The 23,614-nt window shown below is 38.4% G+C and overlaps 1 protein-coding gene across 1 annotated transcript; it reads right to left on the bottom strand.

Moving 5' to 3' along the window:
* Positions 1-10,723: 10,723 nt before the first annotated feature.
* On the bottom strand, positions 10,724-11,686 carry LOC101098140 (olfactory receptor 2W1-like). The gene has a single exon (XM_045057033.1). It carries the CDS (start codon positions 11,684-11,686, stop codon positions 10,724-10,726), a length of 963 nt encoding a protein of 320 aa, XP_044912968.1.
* Between the last annotated feature and the right edge of the window lie 11,928 nt (positions 11,687-23,614).

Below are 23,614 nucleotides of genomic sequence, written 5' to 3'. Positions count from 1 at the left end.
CATTTGTTCTTCAAATCCATGAGCATGGAATGTTATTCCATTTCTTTCTGTCTTCTTCAATTTCTTTCATAGGCTTTCTATAGTTTTCAGAGCACAGATTTTTGATCTCTTTGGTTAGATTTATTCGTAGGCATCTTATGGTTTTTGGTGCAATTATAAATGGGATTGATTCCTTGATTTCTCTTTGGCTGCTTTATTATTGGTGTATAGAAATCAACTGATTTCTCCATTTATTTTATATCCCGTGACTTTGCTGAATTTATGTATCAGATCTTGCCATTTTTTGGTGTAGGTTTTTGAGTTTTCCATGTAGGGTATCATATCATCTGTGAAGAGTGCAAATTTGCCTTCTTCCTTGCCAATTTGGATTCCTTTTATTTCCTTTTGATTTCTCATTGCTGAGACTAGGGCTTCCAGTACTGTGTTGAACAACAGTGGTGAGAGAGGGCATCCCTGTCATGTTCCTGATATTATGGGGAAAGCTCTCAGTTTTTCACCATTGAGGATAATATTAGCTGTGGGTCTTTCATATATGGCCTTCAAGATGTTGAGGTATGTTCCTTCTATCCCTAACTTCCTGACTTTTTAATCAAGAAAGGATGCTGTATTTTGACAAATGCTTTTTCTGCATTTTGGGAGAATTATATGGTTTTTATCCTTTCTTTTATTAATATCATGCATTATGTTGATTAATCTGTGAATATTGAACCAGGCTTGCAACACAGGAATAATTCCCACTTTTCGTGGTCAATGGTTCTTTTAATGCACTGTTGAATTTGAATTGCTAGTATCATGCTGAGAATTTTTCACCCAGATTCATAAGGGGTATTGCTCTGTAATTCATTTTAGTGGGGTCATTATCTGCCACTCCCTCTAGTTTTTCAAGTGTCTGTTGAGAAATTTCCAGCTAGCCTTCTGGGTTTTCCCTTATAATTTGAGTTCGTTTATCTTGCTGATTTTAAGATTTTTCTTTTATCACTGTATTTTGCAAATTTAATTAGAATAAATCTTGGTATTGGCATGCTTTTGTTGATTTTCATGGGAGTTCTCTGTGCCTCCTGGATTTGGATGTCTGTTTCCTTCCACAGATTAAGGAAATTTTCAGCTCTTATTTCTTAAATTACACTTTCTGCCCCCTTTTCTCTCTCTTCTTCTGGGACTCCTATAATACAAATGTCATTACTTTTGATGAAATCACTGAGTTCTCTAGGTCTATTCTCATGTTCCATAATTATTTCTCACTTTTGTTCAGCTTCACTCTTTTTCCATTATTTTCTATTGTCACTTATTTATTACTTTGCTTCTTCCAGGATGCTATTCATTTCATCAAACCTGTTTCCCATCTCATTTATTGCTTTCTTCTTCTCTGATTGATTCTTTTTTTTAACTATTTTATCTATGTGGTAAGGGGCTTCCTGATGCCTTCCATTCTTTCCTGAATCCCAGTGACTATTCTTATGATTGTTGCTTTAAATTCTCTATCAGGCATGTTACTTATATCTGTCTCACTTAGATCACTGGCTGTGACCTTATCTTGTTATTTCATTTAGGATGAATTCCTCTATCTTGACATTTTGTCTAAGTCTCTGCCTCCTTCTCTGTGTTAGAAAAATCATTATGTCTCCTGCTACTGAAAGTAATGTCCTTATAAAGAAGAGGTTGTGTAGAAGCCCAGGGCCTGGGGCTTTATTTAGATAAGTGTCTTCAGTATGTGGTGTGTGTGCTCTGCTGTTGTGTTTTGGCTGCTCTAACCTTCAGGCCAGTCATCTGCAGAGGCTCTCCTTGCCTCCCGTGGGCACCGTTTGATCCCTGGCATGAATGTGGTGATCTGGTATGGTGGGATCTGGTATGCTTATGAAATGAGACTTGACACCAGCTCCATGAGAACTGAGGCCCTGCAAAACTCTCTGGTCAAGAGATGTGGTGGCTCATGCTGGACCTCTGAGGGAGGGGCCTGCCACACTGGGGCTGAGGCAAGCTTGTTTGAGAAGGACCATCCTGCCAAAGCACAGAGGGTTGGGACTTGGTGAGGCAAGTTAGGCAGCCAGCGCCCATGTGATGCTGTTTCCCATAGGTGGCTCTGTGTCTATGCTGAAGGATGGGGCAACGGAAATGTTGGCCAGTTTCTTAGTTCCTGGAGAGGCATCTCCATGAAAGCTTATAGAAGTACTGATTATATTATAGGGGCTCAATATATTTTAGGGATTCATTCTAATTTAACATAATGGTCTGAGTATATACACTTCTTTCAGGGAAATAAAAGGGAGATTAATTATCTAAAATATTGGTGTATTTTGCAGGACTAATGCAGAAGAAACTTAAGCAAAGGAAAAAAAGAACTAGAGATACACATAAAAACAAACAATTATAGGTATAAAACGTAATGTTTTCCTAAGAGTCCATTGCTTCTCTGTTTTTGATGTATTTATTATTGAAGTTAGCAAATGACAATATTTCTCCTAACATTATTAAAGATTATTGTGAAGAGTAAGAACAAACTTTCCAAATATAAGTGTATTGAGTGAGGTGGCTAGACTGTGTACATCAGGCCCATAGAACTTATATCCTCTGTGTGGACCTTTTTGTGGGCTTGAGAACTGTTTATGGAGGCACCTATGAAAGAGATTTGTGTATATGAAAGGACAATGACAGCATCCTACCTCACATTATGTTTTATGTGAGGCATTTCTGTGTTATTCTGAGTGGGAAAGTAAAAATTATCCAGTGATCCCTCCTCTTTACATTTTGAGAATTGTGAAGTGACAGAGAAGAGAATATTATATATGTGATTGATTGCAATGATTAAATAATGGGGTCTTTTAGAGAAAGGTATCAGATCACAGAAAATATCAAAATTCAATTAAAAAGTCATCCAATTTTCCCATAAAAAGCTAACTACTGTATTATGATAAGTGGAAATAAAACGATTTATTCATTTTATGAAAGTCCACTACAGAAAAATGTACAAATCTACATTTCTCAAACTTTACATAAATTCCATGATTCTATAGAAAGAGCTAAGTCATATCCTAACTAAACTCGTAAGAGTCATATTCTTTATCCATTGAGACTGAGACAATCATGGAATAAATGTTTCATGAATGAATAAGTAATGAATAAGACTGTTTTATTACCTTTTAAGACCTTTAAGTTGTTTCTTCTCACTTTCTTGTGAGAAATAACTTCAATAACAAAGACCCATTTAGTCAAAATATTGATAAATGTTTGTATGGCATCTCAAGAGATTTTATTTACAAAGTCATTATTTGTACATTACAATGTTATATGCTCCCCACAAAGTAAGTGAAGCCACCCATTCAAGTCTATATTTCTGAGGATGAAAGCACTAGCATAGAAAATACAAAACCAGATAAACAAAACAGTTCCTATCGGTCTTTAGCATAAATCATATACATTCAAGTTTATATTTAGAGCCTCTTTGTGTTATATTAAAAACAAAAATAAAAATTCCTGTTTACCCTCAAGATATGCAAATGGTTAGAGTCATAAAAGAGCTAAGTAGGATGGGTATAGTATTGTTTGCATCCACAGAATATTCATATGCACCAACTATTCTATTAATTGTCTCTATGATCAAGGGATTACTTGCCTCAGTAGAAATTGAAGACAGATTCCCACCAACAATGCATGAGGGTTCGTTTTTCTCCATATCCTTACTGACACTTGCTATTTTTTGCATTTTTGATTTTACTTATTCTGACAGATGTAAGGTAATCTTATATTGTGGTTTTAATTTGCATTTCTCTGATGCTTAGTGATGTTGAGCATCTTTTCATGTGTGTTGGCCATCTATCTGTCTTCTTTGGAAAAAGGTATATTAGGGTACTCTGCCTATTTTATTTTTTATATGAAATTTATTGACAAATTGGTTTCCATACAACACCCAGTGCTCATCCCAAAAGGTGCCCTCCTCAATACCCATCACCCACCCTCTCCTCCCTCCCACCCCCCATCAACCCTCAGTTTGTTCTCAGTTCTTAACAGTCTCTTATGCTTTGGCTCTCTCCCACTCTAACCTCTTTTTTCTTTTTTTTTTTCCTTCCCTTCCCCCATGGGTTCCTGTTAAGTTTCTCAGGATCCACATAAGAGTGAAACCATATGGTATCTGTCTTTCTCTGTATGGCTTATTTCACTTAGCATCACACTCTCCAGTTCCATCCACGTTGCTACAAAAGGCCATATTTCATTTTTTCTCATTGCCACGTAGTATTCCATTGTGTATATAAACCACAATTTCTTTATCCATTCATCAGTTGATGGACATTTAGGCTCTTTCCATAATTTGGCTATTGTTGAGAGTGCTGCTATGAACATTGGGGTACAGGTGCCCCTATGCATCAGTACTCCTGTATCCCTTGGATAAATTCCTAGCAGTGCTATTGCTGGGTCATAGGGTAGGTCTATTTTTAATTTTCTGAGGAACCTCCACACTGCTTTCCAGAGCGGCTGCACCAATTTGCATTCCCACCAACAGTGCAAGAGGGTTCCCGTTTCTCCACATCCTCTCCAGCATCTATAGTCTCCTGATTTGTTCATTTTGGCCACTCTGACTGGCGTGAGGTGATACCTGAGTGTGGTTTTGATTTGTATTTCCCTGATAAGGAGCGACGCTGAACATCTTTTCATGTGCCTGTTGGCCATCCGGATGTCTTCTTTAGAGAAGTGTCTATTCATGTTTTCTGCCCATTTCTTCACTGGGTTATTTGTTTTTCGGGTGTGGAGTTTGGTGAGCTCTTTATAGATTTTGGATACTAGCCCTTTGTCCGATATGTCATTTGCGAATATCTTTTCCCATTCCGTTGGTTGCCTTTTAGTTTTGTTGGTTGTTTCCTTTGCTGTGCAGAAGCTTTTTATCTTCATAAGGTCCCAGGAATTCACTTTTGCTTTTAATTCCCTTGCCTTTGGGGATGTGTCGAGTAAGAGATTGCTACGGCTGAGGTCAGAGAGGTCTTTTCCTGCTTTCTCCTCTAAGGTTTTGATGGTTTCCTGTCTCACATTTAGGTCCTTTATCCATTTTGAGTTTATTTTTGTGAATGGTGTGAGAAAGTGGTCTAGTTTCAACCTTCTGCATGTTGCTGTCCAGTTCTCCCAGCACCATTTGTTAAAGAGGCTGTCTTTTTTCCATTGGATGTTCTTTCCTGCTTTGTCAAAGATGAGTTGGCCATACGTTTGTGGGTCTAGTTCCGGGGTTTCTATTCTGTTCCATTGGTCTATGTGTCTGTTTTTGTGCCAATACCATGCTGTCTTGATGATGACAGCTTTGTAGTAGAGGCTAAAGTCTGGGATTGTGATGCCTCCTGCTTTGGTCTTCTTCTTCAAAATTCCTTTGGCTATTCGGGGCCTTTTGTGGTTCCATATGAATTGTAGGATTGCTTGTTCTAGTTTTGAGAAGAATGCTGGTGCAATTTTGATTGGGATTGCATTGAATGTGTAGATAGCTTTGGGTAGTATTGACATTTTGACAATATTTATTTTTCCAATCCATGAGCAGGGAATGTCTTTCCATTTCTTGAAATCTTCTTCAATTTCCTTCATAAGCTTTCTATAGTTTTCAGCATACAGATCCTTTACATCTTTGGTTAGATTTATTCCTAGGTACTTTATGCTTCTTGATGCAATTGTGAATGGGATCAGTTTCTTTATTTGTCTTTCCGTTGCTTCATTGTTAGTGTATAAGAATGCAACTGATTTCTGTACATTGATTTTGTATCCTGCAACTTTGCTGAATTCCTGTATCAGTTCTAGCAGACTTTTGGTGGAGTCTATCGGATTTTCCATGTATAATATCATGTCATCTGCAAAAAGCGAAAGCTTGACTTCATCTTTGTCAATTTGGATGCCTTTGATTTCCTTTTGTTGTCTGATTGCTGATGCTAGAACTTCCAGCACTATGTTAAACAGCAGCGGTGAGAGTGGGCATCCTTGTCGTGTTCCTGATCTCAAGGAAAAAGCTCTCAGTTTTTCCCTGTTGAGGATGATGTTAGCTGTGGGCTTTTCATAAATGGCTTTTATGATCTTTAAGTATGTTCCTTCTATCCCGACTTTCTCAAGGGTTTTTATTAAGAAAGGGTGCTGGATTTTGTCAAAGGCCTCTTCTGCATAGATTGACAGGATCATGTGGTTCTTCTCTTTTTTTTTGTTAATGTGATGTATCACGTTGATTGATTTGTGAATGTTGAACCAGCCCTGCATCCCAGGAATGAATCCCACTTGATCATGGTGAATAATTCTTTTTATATGCCGTTGAATTCGATTTGCTAGTATCTTATTGAGAATTTTTGCATCTATATTCATCAGGGATATTGGCCTGTAGTTCTCTTTTTTTACTGGGTCTCTGTCTGGTTTAGGAATCAAAGTAATACTGGCTTCATAGAATGAGTCTGGAAGTTTTCCTTCCCTTTCTATTTCTTGGAATAGCTTGAGAAGGATAGGTATTATCTCTGCTTTAAACGTCTGGTAGAACTCCCCTGGGAAGCCATCTGGTCCTGGGCTCTTATTTGTTGGGAGATTTTTGATAACCGATTCAATTTCTTCGCTGGTTATGGGTCTGTTCAAGCTTTCTATTTCCTCCTGATTGAGTTTTGGAAGAGTGTGGGTGTTCAGGAATTGGTCCATTTCTTCCAGGTTGTCCAATTGGTTGGCATATAATTTTTCATAGTATTCCCTGATAATTGTTTGTATCTCTGAGGGATTGGTTGTAATAATTCCATTTTCATTCATGATTTTATCTATTTGGGTCATCTCCCTTTTCTTTTTGAGAAGCCTGGCTAGAGGTTTGTCAATTGTGTTTATTTTTTCAAAAAACCAACTCTTGGTTTCGTTGATCTGCTCTACAGTTTTTTTAGATTCTATATTGTTTATTTCTGCTCTGATCTTTATTATTTCTCTTCTTCTGCTGGGTTTAGGCTGCCTTTGCTGTTCTGCTTCTAGTTCCTTTAGGTGTGCTTTTAGATTTTGTATTTGGGATTTTTCTTGTTTCTTGAGATAGGCCTGGATTGCAATGTATTTTCCTCTCAGGACTGCCTTCGCTGCGTCCCAAAGCGTTTGGATTGTTGTATTTTCATTTTCGTTTGTTTCCATATATTTTTTAATTTCTTCTCTAATTGCCTGGTTGACCACTCATTCGTTAGTAGGGTGTTCTTTAACCTCCATGCCTTTGGAGGTTTTCCAGACTTTTTTCTGTGGTTGATTTCAAGCTTCATAGCATTGTGGTCTGAAAGTATGCATGGTATAATTTCAATTCTTGTAAACTTATGAAGGGCTGTTTTGTGACCCAGTATATGATCTATCTTGGAGAATGTTCCATGTGCACTCGAGAAGAAAGTATATTCTGTTGCTTTGGGATGCAGAGTTCTAAATATATCTGTCAAGTCCATCTGATCCAATGTCTCATTCAGGGCCCTTGTTTCTTTATTGACCGTGTGTCTAGATGATCTGTCCATTTCTGTAAGTGGGGTGTTAAACTCCCCTGCAATTACCACATTCTTATCAATAAGGTTGCTTATGTTTATGAGTAATTGTTTTATATATTTGGGGGCTCCGGTATTCGGCGCATAGACATTTATAATTGTTAGCTCTTCCTGATGGGTAGACCCTGTAACTATTATATAATGTCCTTCTTCATCTCTTGTTACAGCCTTTAATTTAAAGTCTAGTTTGTCTGATAGAAGTATGGCTACTCCAGCTTTCTTTTGGCTTCCAGTCGCATGATAACTAGTTCTCCATCCCCTCACTCTCAATCTAAAGGTGTCCTCAGGTCTAAAATGAGTCTCTTGTAGACAGCAAATAGATGGGTCTTGTTTTTTTATCCATTCTGATACCCTATGTCTTTTGGTTGGCGCATTTAATCCATTTACATTCAGTGTTATTATAGAAAGATATGGGTTTAGAGTCATTGTGATGTCTGTATGTTTTATGCTTGCAGTGATGTCTCTGGGACTTTGTCTCACAGGGTCCCCCTTAGGATCTCTTGTAGGGCTGGTTTAGTGGTGACAAATTCCTTCAGTTTTTGTTTGTTTGGGAAGACCTTTATCTCTCCTTCTATTCTAAATGACAGACTTGCTGGATAAAGGATTCTCGGCTGCATATTTTTTCTGTCTAGCACCCTGAAAATCTCGTGCCAATTCTTTCTAGTCTGCCAAGTTTCAAAAGAGAGATCAGTCACGAGTCTTATAGGTCTCCCTTTATATGTGAGGGCACGTTTACCCCTTGCTGCTTTCAGAATTTTCTCTTTATCCTTGTATTTTGCCAGTTTCACTATGATATGTCGTGCAGAAAATCGATTCAAGTTACGTCTGAAGGGAGTTCTCTGTGCCTCTTGGATTTCAATGCCTTTTTCCTTCCCCAGTTCAGGGAAGTTCTCAGCTATTATTTCTTCAAGTACCCCTTCAGCACCTTTCCCTCTCTCTTCCTCCTCTGGGATACCAATTATGCGTATATTATTTCTTTTTAGTGTATCACTTAGTTCTCTAATTTTCCCCTCATACTCCTGGATTTTTTTATCTCTCTTTTTCTCAGCTTCCTCTTTTTTCATAACTTTATCTTCTAGTTCACCTATTCTCTCCTCTGCCTCTTCAAGCCGAGCTGTGGTGGTTTCCATTTTGTTATGCATTTCGTTTAAAGCGTTTTTCAGCTCCTCGTGACTGTTCTTTAGTCCCTTGATCTCTGTAGCAAGAGATTCTCTGCTGTCCTGTATACTGTTTTCAAGCCCAGCGATTAATTTTATGACTATTATTCTAAATTCACTTTCTGTTATATTATTTAAATCCTTTTTGATCAGCTCATTAGCTGTTGTTATTTCCTGGAGATTCTTCTGAGGGGAATTCTTCCGCTTGGTCATTTTGGATAGTCCCTGGCATGGTGAGGACCTGCAGGGCACTTCCCCTGTGCTGTGGTGTATAACTGGAGTTGGTGGGCGGGGCCGCAGTCAGACCTGATGTCTGCCCCCAGCCCACCACTGGGGCCACAGTCAGACTGGTGTGTGCCTTCTCTTCCCCTCTCCTAGGGGCGGGATTCACTGTGGGGTGGTGTGGCCCATCTGGGCTACTTGCACACTGCCAGGCTTGTGATGCTGGGGATCTGGTGTATTAGCTGGGGTGGGTAGGCAAGGTGCACAGGGGCAGGAGGGGCAGGGTTAGATCGCTTCTCCTTAGGTGATCTTCTTCAGGAGGGGCCCTGTGGCAGCGGGAGGGAATCAGATCCGCTGCCGGAGGTTTGGCTCCGCAGAAGCACAGAGCTGGGTGTTTGCGCGGAGGGAGCAAGTTCCCTGGCAGGAACCGGTTCTCGTTGGGATTTTGGCTGGGGGATGGGCGGGGGAGATGGCGCTGGCGAGCGCCTTTGTTCCCTACCAAACTGAGCTCTGTTGTCAGGGGGCTCAGCAGCTCTCCCTCCCTTTGTCCTCCAGCCTTCCCGCTTTCCGAGCAGAGCTGTTAACTTATGACCTCCCAGACGCTAAGTCGCGCTTGCTGTCGGAACACAGTCCGCCCGGCCCCTCCGCTTTTGCCAGCCAGACTGGGGGGCTCTGCTTGGCCAGCGAGCCGCCCCTCCGCCCCGGTTCCCTCCCGCCAGTCCGTGGAGCGCGCACCGCCTCGCCGCCCTTCCTACCCTCTTCCGTGGGCCTCTCGTCTGCGTTTGGCTCCGGCGACTCCGTTCTGCTAATCCTCTGGCGGTTTTCTGGGTTATTTAGGCAGGTGTAGGTGGAATCTAAGTGATCAGCAGGACGCGCGGTGAGCCCAGCGTCCTCCTAAGCCGCCATCTTGCCGCTTCCTACTCTGCCTATTTTTAAATCAGATTTTTTTGGTGTTGAGTTGTATAAGTTATTTATACATTTTGAACATATCATTTAGATATATCTTCTCCCATTCAGTAGTTTGCCTTCTTGTGTTATTTATTGTTTACTTTGCTGTGCAAACTCTTTTAGTTTTGTTTAATGTTTCATGTTTAATGTTTAATGTTTGTTTAATGTTTAATGTTGCTTTTGTTTCTCTGGTCAGAGGAGACATATTTCAAAAAGTGTTTTTGTGGCTGATGTCAAAGGAATTACTATCCTCATGCACTGTTGGTAGGAATTCAAAATGGTACAGCCACTGTGGAAAACACTATGGAGTTTCCTTGAAAAACTAAAAATAGAAGTACCATATGATCCAGTAATTCCACTAAAACACTAATTTGAAAAGATATGTGCACCCCTGTTTACTGCAGCATTATTAATAATAGTCACTATATGGAAGCAACCCAAGTGCCCATCAAATGATGAATGGATAAAGAAGATAGAACAAACAGAATAGAATATTTATCAGCCATAAAAAGAACAAAATCTTGCCACTTGCAATAACATGGTTGGAGCTAGGGCATGTAATGCTAAGTGAAATAAGTCGGAGAAAGAAAAATGCCATATGATTTCACTCATATGTTGAATTTAGGCATCAAAGCAAATAAACAAGCAAAAGAAAGAGATTAAAAAACAGACTCTTAAATATAGGGAATTAGTAATTTCTAGACGGGAGGTGAGTGAGGAGATCGGTGAAGTAGATAAAGGGGATTAAAAAGATTACACGTGATGAGCATTGATAAATATATAGACTTGTTGAATCACATTGTACACCTAAAACTAATATAACACTGTGTGTTAATTGTACTTGAATGAAGCAAATAAAGAGAATTATAAAATGTATTTCATTGCCTTATCCAGGGTAATACGATTCTATGATTTCTGGTTCCTATTCGATTTTGTAGATTCACAGTCGACTCTCACCAGCTTCCTCAATGCGTTCTTCATGTCCTTGTTCCGCAGGGTATAAATGAGTGGGTTAAGACTTGGAGTGATGATCGTGTAAAAGAGGGTGAGGAACTTTCCCTGGTCTTTGGAGGCACTGTTACCTGGTTGAAGGTACATGTAGATAATAGTTCCATAGAAGATGGACACGACAGTGAGATGAGATCCACAGGTATTAATTGCTTTTTGTTGGCCTTCTTTTGACTTTATTCTCAGCACAGCTTTGGCGATGTAGCCATAGGATATAAGAATAAGGCCGAGTGGTGTAAGGACAATGACAATGCCCAAAGCAAAAACAGACATTTCAACTGTCGTGGTGTCTATACAAGCTATCTTGATCATAGCTGGCAACTCACACAAGAAATGGTCCAGAAGGTTGTTTCCACATCGAGGCAAATTCAGGGTGAGTGTACATAATAATACAGAAACAGCCAAACTAATGCTCCAGACTGTGATTATCATCTTGAGACAGAGATGTGGATTCATAATTACCAAATAATGCAGGGGCTTACAAATAGCTGTGAAACGATCATAGGACATAACAGCGAGGAGGAGACACTCAGTGGAACCCAACCACATATAAACGTAGAGTTGAGTGACACAGCCCACATAGCTGATGGTCTTGTCAGGTCCCCACAAATTAACGAGCATCTGAGGGATGATGCTGGTTGTGAAACATAGATCCAGGAAAGATAAGTTCCTGAGGAAAAAATACATCGGTGTGTGGAGATGGGAATCCAGGAAAGATGCAAGGATGATGGCTGTGTTACCCACCCACATAATGAAGTAGAAGAGAGTGACAACTCCTGATAGGACCATCTCCAGTTTGGGATGGTCTGAGAAACCAAGCAGAATAAAACCGTGCAGAGAAGTGTAATTGTTTTGGCCCATAGTCCTTCAATGTCCAAATCCTAGAGTGAGAAAAGCAGAAGGAGGAAAAGGAGGATGGGGATAATGATGTGGAACAGGAGGAGGAATAAGGAAGAAGAAGGAGAAGGAGAAATTGATCAGTAGAGACCACATAACTTAACTAAATGCAGAACTAAAACAAGAGAAAGAATTTATGTTAATTATTAAAAAAATAATGGGTCAAAGTAAATATTATAGCCAAGTAATCTGGAATTTGTTGTAGATACTTTTATGGTGTTGGGTTTAATATTATATTTTTATCTAGGTGACCTTGGAGAGTTTGGTGAAATTTGTCACATGTAAATTTGCAAGTTTGAAAAGGATCTGGTTCTAAAGTGATGTGACCCTCTGATTCTCTACCCATCTTGTTTGCTTGATATAGTGAACACATTATTTTTTTGGTCAGGAAACTTGCCTATAAAATGTAATTATTTTGCTAATGTCAGAATGAGGAAAAGAGTGTTCCTCTTCTTTCATATCTTAGTGAGTAATACCATTGGTGTACCTGTTTCTCACGTAGGAGACATGGCCTTTTATCCTTGGCACCTTTATGTCTCTCATCCCAATACCTAACTTATCACTGAAATGATAAATTTTAATGCAAGTTGTATTTTAAGTATCCTTTCACTTTTAAGAAGCTTCCACAATCACTATGGTATTCTAGACCATTATTGTCGCTTTTCTAAACATTTTTTAAAATGTTTATTTAGTTTTGAGAGAGAGAAAGAGAGAGAGAGAGAGAGAGTGAGCAAGCGGGGAGGGGCAGAGAGAGAGAGAGAGAGAGAGAGAGAGAGAGAGAGACAGGAAGAGACAGTATCTGAAGCAGGCTCCAGGCTCTGAGCTGTCAGCACAGAGCCAGACATGGGGCTTGAAACTACGAACCCTGAGATCATGATCTGAGTCCATGTTGGATGCCTAACCAACTGAGCCACCCAAATGCCCCCATTGTCTCTTTTCTAGATTCTGGCTGCTGTCTTCACTCCTTTCATCCAGTCTTTTTTGTTGTTGTGTACATTGTCACAAGATTCAATAAAATCAGTCACATCATCCATGTGCTTTTTAATTTGCTGGCCCGTTTCTGTTACATTTAAGAAATACTCCAGTCCTTTAAGATTCCTGGATGGACATGCACGAGGCCTCATTCTCATCTCAGAAGTCACTCCTGGCTTCCTCCCAGTTCGACATGTTAAACTCATTCCCATCAGAAGCCCTTGGAACACTTCCCCTTCTTTTCTGGATTACTACTTGTTTTGTAATCCTGCTCATTCTTTTTTCCAGCTCTGAATGTTTCTTGCTTAAAGAGGGTTACTCTGAACATATCTTTTTTTTTTGTTTGATATCATATGTCATGAAAGGGGTATCTGCAGATGGCCAGTGTATTCCAGAGCCTAAAAGCATAGGAAGAGTTATTCTTCATGTCTCTGCAAGTTACTTAGGAATTTTCTCCCAGACAATTTACCAAGCACTTCTGGCCTCAGATTTCTTATTGTGAAAATAAGAAAAACAAAACTGCTGGGGGTCAAGATTAACTTAGTCATAAATCTGCTTAGAGCATAGCACATCTCTATAAATATTAGTTAGTACAATTGTTATAAGGAGAAATTATAATGTGCCATGTAGGTAAAAGTTTAACAGATATTTTGCAATCTTTAAGAAAGAGTGCTTGATAGCTCTCCATGCTGCCTAAAACATTCCCCCAATACCTATCTATCCAATATCTGTGTATCTATGTGTCTATCTGTATCTATCTACCATTTACCTTTCTCACATATTGATACATAATTGTTGAACAAAAGAACAATTATCATACTATGAATAACAGTGTAAAATCACTTAAAGTTATTAGTTAGCACTTTTTTTTTTTTACATTAAAACATACGCTGGTGTTTTTGAAGTTACCTAAATGGGAGAAGAGAAGGTGGCAGACAAGTGGAAAATATCTGTGATTTTTATAGTAACAAATAACAGGTACATTCAGTTTGGTGAAAAGTAATTTAAGACATTAGTTTCTATTCTAAGGAATAATGAGCTCAGCCTTACTCAGTAGTGTGAGACAGGTAGAGCTCCTGTAGACATGCACGAGGATATTAGAACCGCCCAAATTTTTAACAATTGAACAGATTATCACTAGTCCTCCATAGTGTGCTATCACTGAATATGAAAATATAACTTCTTACTGCTGAAGCTGTAATAACATCCAGAAAGCTTCTACTAAAAAATAACGGGGGTGCCTGGGTGGGTCAGTTGGTTAAGCTTCAACTTTGGCTCAGGTCATGATCTCACAGTTCTTGAGTTCAAGCCCTGCATCAGGCTCTGGATGACAGCTCAGAGCATGGAGCCTGCTTCAGATTCTGTGTCTTCCTCTGTCTTTGCCCCTACTCTGCTCACACACTCTCTCTTTCTCTCAAAAATAAATAAACATTTAAAAAATTAAAAAAGAAATAACTAAGAGTGGCACCTGGGTGGCTCAGTCAGTTAGGTGTTTGACTCTTGATTTTGGCTCAGGTCATGAATCTGGGTTCAAACCCCACGTCAGGCTCTGTGCTGGGCATAAAGCCTGCTTGACGTTCTCTCTCTGCCCCACTCCCCCTTCATGCTCTCTCTCTCAAAAAAAATAACTAAGGGAAAATACTTATTGAAAATTAACAAGCAAATATCAAACTAGTGTCCCTGTCTCCCTTTGTGTGTGTGTGTGTGTGTGTGTGTGTGTGTGTGTGCACTCGTGTGTGTGTGTGTGTTGATATAATAGAAATATATACAGTATGCTATTTGTTTATTATGCCATTTAAAATATGTTTCCTGGATATTATGAAGAAAATACCTCAAACTGTGGCCTGATTCAAAAGTAGAAATGTTTAGAAGCAACTGATTATAGTGGCTAAGATAGTTGAGAGAGTCATTTGGAGATTCCCTCAGAATTAGCTTTTCAAGGGGTACCTGGGTGGTTCAGTCAGGTAAGTGTCTGATCTCGTGGTTTATGGGTTCAAATACCACATTGGATTCTGTGCTGACAGTTCAGAGCTTAAAACCTGCTTTAGATTCTGTCTCTTTGTCTCTCTCTTGCCCTCCCCCCACTCACACTCTATCTCTATCTCAAAAATAAGCATAAAAAAGAATTCGTTTTTCAAGAATCCTGGTTTAAGCCTGGATTCTGACATTGACTAAGCTGGATAAAAAAATAACTCTCTGAAATGTGTTGCACACTGTCACACATATTTATAGGTCTATAATGTCTGAGCAGGGAGATGAATAAATAAAACTTATTTATATCAACAGACAAGTTGGTTTGTGTAATAGTTCATGACTTCTGAATAAGACAGAACCTCAGTTAAAATTATATGAAAACAAAAATGAAAATTTTTTGGAAATGAAAGTCAATGCCATGCTGTCAATTCCTTAGCTATTTCCATTATCGCTATGTCTTTCAAAGATTAATTCAGAAAGGGGAAAATCCTCCTGCCAATTAAAATCCTGACATTGGAAGTCTTCAAATAATTTTTCATGCACACCAGGAGATATAGAGAAAGGTCTGATTCCTTCCCATGTGCACAGTCCTCTTGCATAAAATATTGTATTTCAGTCCTTCATTTCCAATTTAACCTACATTTCCCCATTACATTTCTGCTGGATCAAAATGTCTGAAATCACACACCAAGAAAGAGTTTCATGTCCTCCTCTTCCAGTGGAGAATAGATTTAATCTTCCATAATAGAGCTTAAAAGGGAGAATTTCTCTGCAGAGATTTACAATATTGATTTATTGTAAGAATTCTGAAAGAAAACCAGAGGAATCAGTGCATATAACTCTAAGTTCAGTTTCCCTTACCTCCCCCAATTGTTTTACCAACCCAGACACACTCTTTTCCAAGAGAGATTGAAGATGGACGTTACTATGATCCAGAGACAGTTCTCCCGATATGCTGCTTCTTGAGCAGTGAGGAGCCCACAACGTGTGGAAAAGCTAAGCACGTGCTGTCCAGCACTGCTGCCCCTTCATGTCTTTCCTGCAGCGTGGCTGTGAATTCCGTGAATTCTGCTGTTCCCCAAGCAGGTTAAAAACTCCTTCTGGACAGGAGGACTCCACCTTCTTGAACACGTGACTTCACGTAAGGTGATGAAACCTGTCACAGATTCTTGCTACTCATTCTGACTGAAAAAAAACCCAGCAAATAGGTCTTAGTCCTAGAGGCACATTACAAAAGCATTAATTCAGATTAAGAAGGGAGCAAAATTTCCCAGTGTTGCCTGAAAGCCCAGATCACGAAGAAAGATTTCCTAAACCATTGACCTGCATCCGATTGATATCTGTAAAGTGGGAGAGAAAAAGTAGTTCATGAAGAGATTGGAGAATTAGACCATATCCTGATATTTCATTAGGAGAAACGGAATAGATGCAAAAGTTATGCCAACATGAAGGAAAGCTTTAGGACAGGGGAATGAGGAACTGTATATTCAGATTTTTTTTCTCTAGGTAGTAAATGTGTTACAGATAAAATTTGCTGCTAAATGTGCATTTCAAAGACTAGAATTACAGTAGATGTTAACCTATAAGATTCATTCATTCATTCATTCTTTCCCATGTTAGTTAACATACAGTGTAGTTTGAGCTTCAGGAGTAGAACCCAGTGATTCGTCTCTTATGTATGATGCCCAGTGCTGATCCCAACACTTGCCCTCCCTAATGACCATCTCCCATTTAACACTCAACTTGTTCTCTGTACGTAAGAGTCTCTTTTAGTTTGCCTCATTATGTTTTTTATCTATTTTTCCTTGCCTTCCCCTATGTTTATCTGCTAAATTTCCCAAATTCCACATATGGGTGAAATCATATGGTATCTGTCTTCCTCTGACCAATTTTACTTAGTATAATACCCTCCAGTTCCGTCTACATTCCTGAAAATGGCAATATTTCATTCTTTTTGATTGCCGAGTAATATTTCAATGTATATATACACAACATCTTTTTATTTTCTTTCTCAAGTTAGTTAATATACAGTGTAGTTTTGGCTTCAGGAGAAGAATACACTGATTTGTCCCTTATGTATAACACCCAGTGCTCATCCCAACAAGTGCCCTCCTTAATGTCCTTCACTCATTTTCCCCAACCCCACCCCCTCATCCTCATCCACCCTCAGTTTATTCTCTGTATTTAAGAGTCTCTTATGTTTTGCCTCCCTCTCATTTTTATCTTATTTTCCTTCCCTTCCCCTATGATCATGTTAAATTTCTCAAAATCTACGTATGAGTGAAATCATGTGGTATCTGTCTTTCTCTGACTTATTTTGCTTAGCAAAATACACTCTAGTTCCATCCATATTGTTGGAAATGACAAGATTTCATTCTTTTCGATGGCTGTCCATCAGTTAATGGAAATTTGGGCTCTTTCAATACTTTGGCTATTGTTGATATTGCTGTTATAAACATTGGGGTGCATATGCCCTTATGAATCAGCACTCCTGTATCCTTTGGATAAATAGCTAGTAGTGGGATTGCTGGGTCATAGGGTATTTCTATTTTTAGTGTTTTGGGGAACCTCCATACTGTTTTCCAGAGTGGCTGTACCAGTTTGCATTCGCACCAGCAGTACACTAGGATTCCTCTTTCTCAGCATCCTTGTCAACATCTGTTGTTTCCTGAGTTGTTGATGTTAGCCATTCTGATAGTTGCAAAGTGGTATCTCATTGTGGTTTTGCTTTTGTTTCCCCTGCCTCTGAGAGTTGTCAAGAAGTTGCTGTGGCTGAGGTCAAAGATGTTGTTGCCTCTTTTCTCCTGTAGGATTTTCATGGTTTCCTGTCTCACATTTAGGTTTTTATCCATTTTGCATTTATTTTTGTGTGTGGTGTAAGAAAATGGTCCAATTTCATTCTTCTGCATGTCACAGTCCAATTCTCCCAGCACCATTTGCATAAATTTTCATAATTGTGTATTTTTTTTAATGTTTTTACTGAAATTCCAGTTAGTTACCATATAGTGTAATATTAGTTTCAGGTGTACAATATCGTGATTTAACGATTCCATATATTATTCCCTGATCATCAAGGTCAGTGTACACTTAATCCTTATCATCTGTGTAATTACCCCCCCCCCCATGCACCTCCCCTTTAGAAACCATCAGTTTCTTCTCTAAAGTTAAGAGTCTGTTTCTTGGTTTCCCTCTCTCTTGCTCTTTTTTTGACTATTCTCCTTTGTTTTATATCTTAAATTCCACAAATGAGTAAATTTATGTGGTATTTGTCTTTCTCTGACTGATTTATTTTGGTTAGCATAATACTTTATAGATCCAACTACTTCATTGCAGAGGGCAAGATTTCCTTCTTTATCATGGCCAAATAATATTCCATTGTATATATACACTACATTGATGGACATTTCCCACAGAATTTTGATTTGCATTTTCCCAATGATACTTCATCCTTAAGTGTGGATGTTAAGGATAAAGCAAAAAATGATATCTCACTTTTATCATCTAGACTTTACAATTTATTTGAAAGATATTTTAATTTTTCATTGGAATATTTGCTATCATATAAAATCAAGTTTTTCCTCTAGAGTTCCTAAGTGTCCACTCTCTATCCTTTGCATTATGTCTATGATTCAAAGGATCAGATGATTATCAAAGATTTGTAGGAAATTTCAACCTTGTTAGAAATAATTTGGTGGTTATACATTTGCTATAAAACAGCAATAACATATGTGTATGGAATAAAAAAAATCATGACAGGAAGAAATTGCATAAACAGCTGCGTAGAATAAAATAATAGAGAATAATCACTTTTTTGGCATTATATCAGAATAGTGGATTTACTATCATGTCACACTGTAATTATTATCAGAAAATCACAAAAGAAACTCTCCTGATTATTTCAGAATTTCCATAGTAGCCTGCAGTTTGTGACTAACACTTAGAAGAAAAAGACATTTACTTTGGCCCCAAATATCTGAAAGTGTCATTTTTTCACAATATTTAAAAAAGTGATTCTGCATTGCCCTTTGTTGAATGATCTAGTTTATATTGAATTGAGAGAGTTATAGAACCTGCTTGGCAGATGTGATGTATACAATGGATAATTGTAATAAGTTTGCTTCTAATGTTGAAGAACACTGGACGGAAAGAGAACTGGAGAAGAGTATGAATTGAAAATGAATTAACTGATGATTTAGTTAAAATCAGTATTTTAAAAAATGTTTATTTATTTTGAGAGAGAGAGAGAAAGCAATCAAGTGAGTGTGGGTGTGGGGCAGAGAGAGAGAGAGAGAGAGGAGAGAGAGAATCCCAAGCAGGCTTCATATTGTCAGTGGAGAAGCTGACATGGGACTCAAACCCACTGTGGGATCATGACCTCAGCTGAAATCAAGATTTGGACACTTAGGTGACTGAGCTACCCAAGTGCCCCTAAAATCAGTATTTATCCAGAGTATTATGGTAATTATTTATGTGAAAGGTCATTTGATATAAGTTACACTTTGTAGAAGCCAAAAGGGATGTAAAGAGGATACTGTCTCAACTTTGAAGAGCTCACAATATGGCAGGAAACAAAAATGTTTTAAAATAATAATAATAAAAGCTAAAAAATGAGAATTGTTCTTTTAGTGGCACACACAAATGCCATGTGGGATACAAAGCAGTTGGAAAGAGTATTTGAATCTATGGGGTAGCAGTTTCATGGAGATATGGTATTTCAGCTGACTGCTGAAGAATGGAAAATAATTAAGCAGAGCATATATTAAGTCACAAGAAGTGGCATTAGGTGGTTAGTAAGCCCAGGGTTAACCTGTGAAGAGTCTTGAACTCTTCACCAATTATTGCAAAGCAGCAGCACTGCATAGAGTTTTAGAGAAAATGTTTGAGTCATACAGAATTGTTTCCATGTCTTTTCTCAACTATTGTCATCAGTTGAGTAATCCAGGAAGTTGACTTTCATTTGTGGAATTTCATATGTGGAAACTAATTTCTCAAATTACATATATGAGTAAAATCATATGGTATTTGGCTTGTTTCACTTAGCGTTGTTCTCTCTAGGTCCATCCATGTTGTTGCAAATGCCAAGATACCATTTCTTATGGTGGAGAACTTGAATAGATATTTTCCCAAAGATGACATACAGATGGCAAACAAACACATGTAAAGATGCTGAAACGTCACTCGTCATCAGGGGAATGCAAATCAAAACCATAATAATATATCACCTTACAACTGTCAGAATGGCTAAAATAAAAAATAGGTAACAAGTGTTGGTGAGAGTGTAGAGAAAACCCTCAGTCACTGCTGGTGGGAATGCAAACTGGTGCAGCCACCGTGAAAAGTAGTATGAAGATTCTTCAAGAAGTTAAAAATAGAAATAGTATGTGATTCAGTAATTGCACTACTGGGTACTTACCCAAAGAAAACAAAAACACTTTTTATTTCATTAATTCCAGTATAGTTGACATACAGTGTTACATTAGTTTCAGGTGTAGAATATAGTGATTCAACAATTTCATACATCACTTAGTGCTCATCACAAGTGCCTAAAAAAGAAAACAAAAACACTAATTCAAAAACATAAGTCCACTCCTATGTTTATTGTAGCATTTTTTACAATAGTTAAGATATGGAAACAGCCCAAGTGTCCATCAATAGATGAATTTATGAAGAAGATGTGGTATAGATATGTATGAACATACAAAGATACAATTAAATATTTCCCAGCCATTTAAAAAGTCCATGGTTTTAATTTATTTTAATTTATTTTTATTTTTTAGCTTCATATTATACTTTATTTATTTATTTATTTATTTATTTATTTATTTATTTAATATGAAATTTATTGTCAAATTGGTTTCCATACAACACCCAGTGCTCATCCCAAAAGGTGCCCTCCTCAGTACCCATCACCCACCCTCCCCTCCCTCCCACTCCTCATCAACCCTCAGTTTGTTCTCAGTTTTTAAGAGTCTCTTATGCTTTGGCTCTCCCCCTCTCTAAACTCTTTTTTTTACCCTCCCCCATGGACTTGTGTTAAATTTCTCAGGATCCACATAAGAGTGAAAACATATGGTATCTGTCTTTCTCTGTATGACTTATTTCACTTAACATAACACTCTCCAGTTCCATCCACGTTGCTACAAAGGGCCATATTTCATTCTTTCTCCTTGCCACGTAGTATTCCATTGTGTATATAAACCACAATTTCTTTGTCCATTCGTCAGTTGATGGACATTTAGGCTCTTTCCATAATTTGGCTATTGTTGAGAGTGCTGCTATAAACATTGGGGTACAAGTGCCCCTATGCATCAGCACTCTTGTATCCCTTGGGTAAATTCCTAGCAGTGCTATTGCTGGGTCATAGGGTAGGTTTATTTTTAATTTTTTGAGGAACCTCCACACTGTTTTTCAGAGTGGCTGCACCAGTTTGCATTCCCACCAACAGTGCAAGAGGGTTCCCATTTCTCCATATCCTCTCCAGCATCCTCTCAGCGTAGTCTCCTGATTTGTTCATTTTAGCCACTCTGAATGGCATGGGGTGATATCTGTATGGTTTTAATTTAGAAGCCAGAGTAGATAAAAGAATACATGGATGTGTAAATGTTCATGTAATTTTTTCTATGATTGATGGATGAATGAATCTAATCAATAAAAACTGCATTCTGCACCTAAGTGAAATAATATGTTATTTGCCTTTCTCTGTCTGACTTTTTTCATGTAGCATTATACCTTCTACATCCATCCATGTTGTGAGTGGCAAGATATCAATCTACAAAACCAATAGACCAAACAAAACCAGAAATAGACTTACAAATACAGAGAACTATTTGGTGGTTGCCAGAAGGGCTGGTAGGGGGATGGGTGAAAGAGGAGAAGGGGATTAAGAGGTATAAACTTCCAGTTACAAAATATATAGGTCGCAGAGATGAAAAGTACAGTGGAGGGAATACACTCAATAATATTGTAACAACATTGTATTGCAGCAGATGGTGAATACACTTAAAATAGTGATCATTTCATAATGTATATGATTGTTGAGGCACTATGGTAAACACCTGGAGCTAATATTATATATCAACTATACTTAAAAAAAAGGCATTCCAGAGTTTTGATCACTTGTATTTTCCTTGCCTTTTCTCTGTCCTCTACTTAAAAAAATAAACAGAGTTGCTCATTAACCCCTGAATAACTACCTTATTTACCCTTATTGAGGGCAGTTAGGATCTAGAAGCCTAGTGAGAAATGACCATGGCACCGTTGAAATTGTAGACCTGTTGTATCTGCTCATCCTTTCTCCCAGAATGGTGTGATATCTCTGTGGACCTGGTGAAAGAGCAGTGTTCATTATTTAAAGTTAGAAATGTAGTTAAGGAGATTTTCAAAGTATTCGCTTCTTCCTAAGTAGGAAGGTAGACCCTTGGGATCTCATTATTGAGCTGGCTGAGTACAGGGGCTGATAGTAAGGAGTTCATTTTCTCTGTTTCCCACGGGCTCTGTCAAGCTCAGGAGAGAGTCCTGAGGTGTTTGTCCCATGCTCAGTACAGCTATTGAAGTTTCCAATATTTCATTTCTGTTCACACAGTGATATAATCTCTGGGGTCACCTCTTTCAGAGAAGAAAGAGACAATTAAGGACTGTTTATTGTTGAAGGGTAAGTGAGTAGGTCATCCCCATCCCCAAGTCCTGCCCCTTGTAGACCCCGCCCTGAGCAGTGGGGCCGCTGGGCCATCCCCTCGATGCTTCTGCCACCTCAGTCCTCAGATGTTGTCAGTAATCAGCATCATTCACTCCCCCAAAGCTAGAACAAACAATCCTAAAATTTGTATGAAAACATAAAAAGACCCCAGTATCCCTCAAAAACATCCCTCAAAAAAGAAAAGCAAAGCTGGAGGCCTCAGAATTACAAACTTCAAGTTATCTTACAAAGATGTAGTGATCAAAGGTGTATGAACCTAGGGGAATGGAAAAAAAGAGGAAAAAACCCCCAAAATATGAAGATTCTTAAAAAAAACCTTTTAATTAGTTAACATACAGTGTGCTATTGGTTTCAAGAGTAGAATTCAGTGATTCCACTTACCTACGACACCCAGTGCTCATTCCAACAAGTTCCCTCCTTAGTACCCATCACCCATCTAGCCCATCTCCCACCCGCCTCCCTCCATCAACCCTCAGTTTGTTCTCTATCGTTAAGAGTCTCTTGTGGTTTGTTTTCCTCTCTTCTCTGCCCGCTTCCCATATCATGTTTTGTTTCTCAAATTCCACATATGAGTGAAATCATATGGTATTTGTTTTCTCTGATTGCTTATTTCACTTAGCATAACACACTCTAGCTTTATCCATGTAATTACAAATGGCAAGATTCCATTTTTTTGATGACTGAGTGGTATTCCATTGTATATTTATACCACATCTTTTTATCGTTTTACCACATTTGGGCTCTTTCCATAGTTTACCTATTGTTGATAATGCTACTATAGACATTGGGATGCATGTGCCCATTGAATCTATATTTTTGTAACATTTGGGTAAATACTCTAATAGTAGAATTTCTCATTGTAGGGTAGTTGTATTTTTAGTTTTTTGAGGAACCTCCATACTGTTTTTAGAGTGGCTGCACCAGTTTGCATTCCCACCAATAGTGCAAAAGTGTTTTCCTTTCTCTGCATCCTCACCAACACCTGTTTTTCTTGAGTTGTGAATTTTAGCCATTCTGACCAGTGTGAGGTAGTATCTTAATGTGGTTTTGATTTGTATTTCCCCAATGATGAATGATGTTGAGAATCTTTTCATGCATCTGTTAGTTATTTAATGGAAAAGTGTCTATTCATGTCTTCTGCCCATTTCTTCACTGAATTATTTGTTTTTTTGGTGTTGAGTTTGATAAGTTCTTTGTAGATTTTGGATACTAACTCTATCTGACATGTCACTTGGAAATATATTCTCTCA

This window comes from Felis catus, chromosome B2, assembly GCF_018350175.1.
Source record: "Felis catus isolate Fca126 chromosome B2, F.catus_Fca126_mat1.0, whole genome shotgun sequence".
Taxonomy (NCBI): Eukaryota; Metazoa; Chordata; class Mammalia; order Carnivora; family Felidae; genus Felis; species Felis catus.
This window is presented reverse-complemented; position numbering and strand designations above follow the sequence as displayed.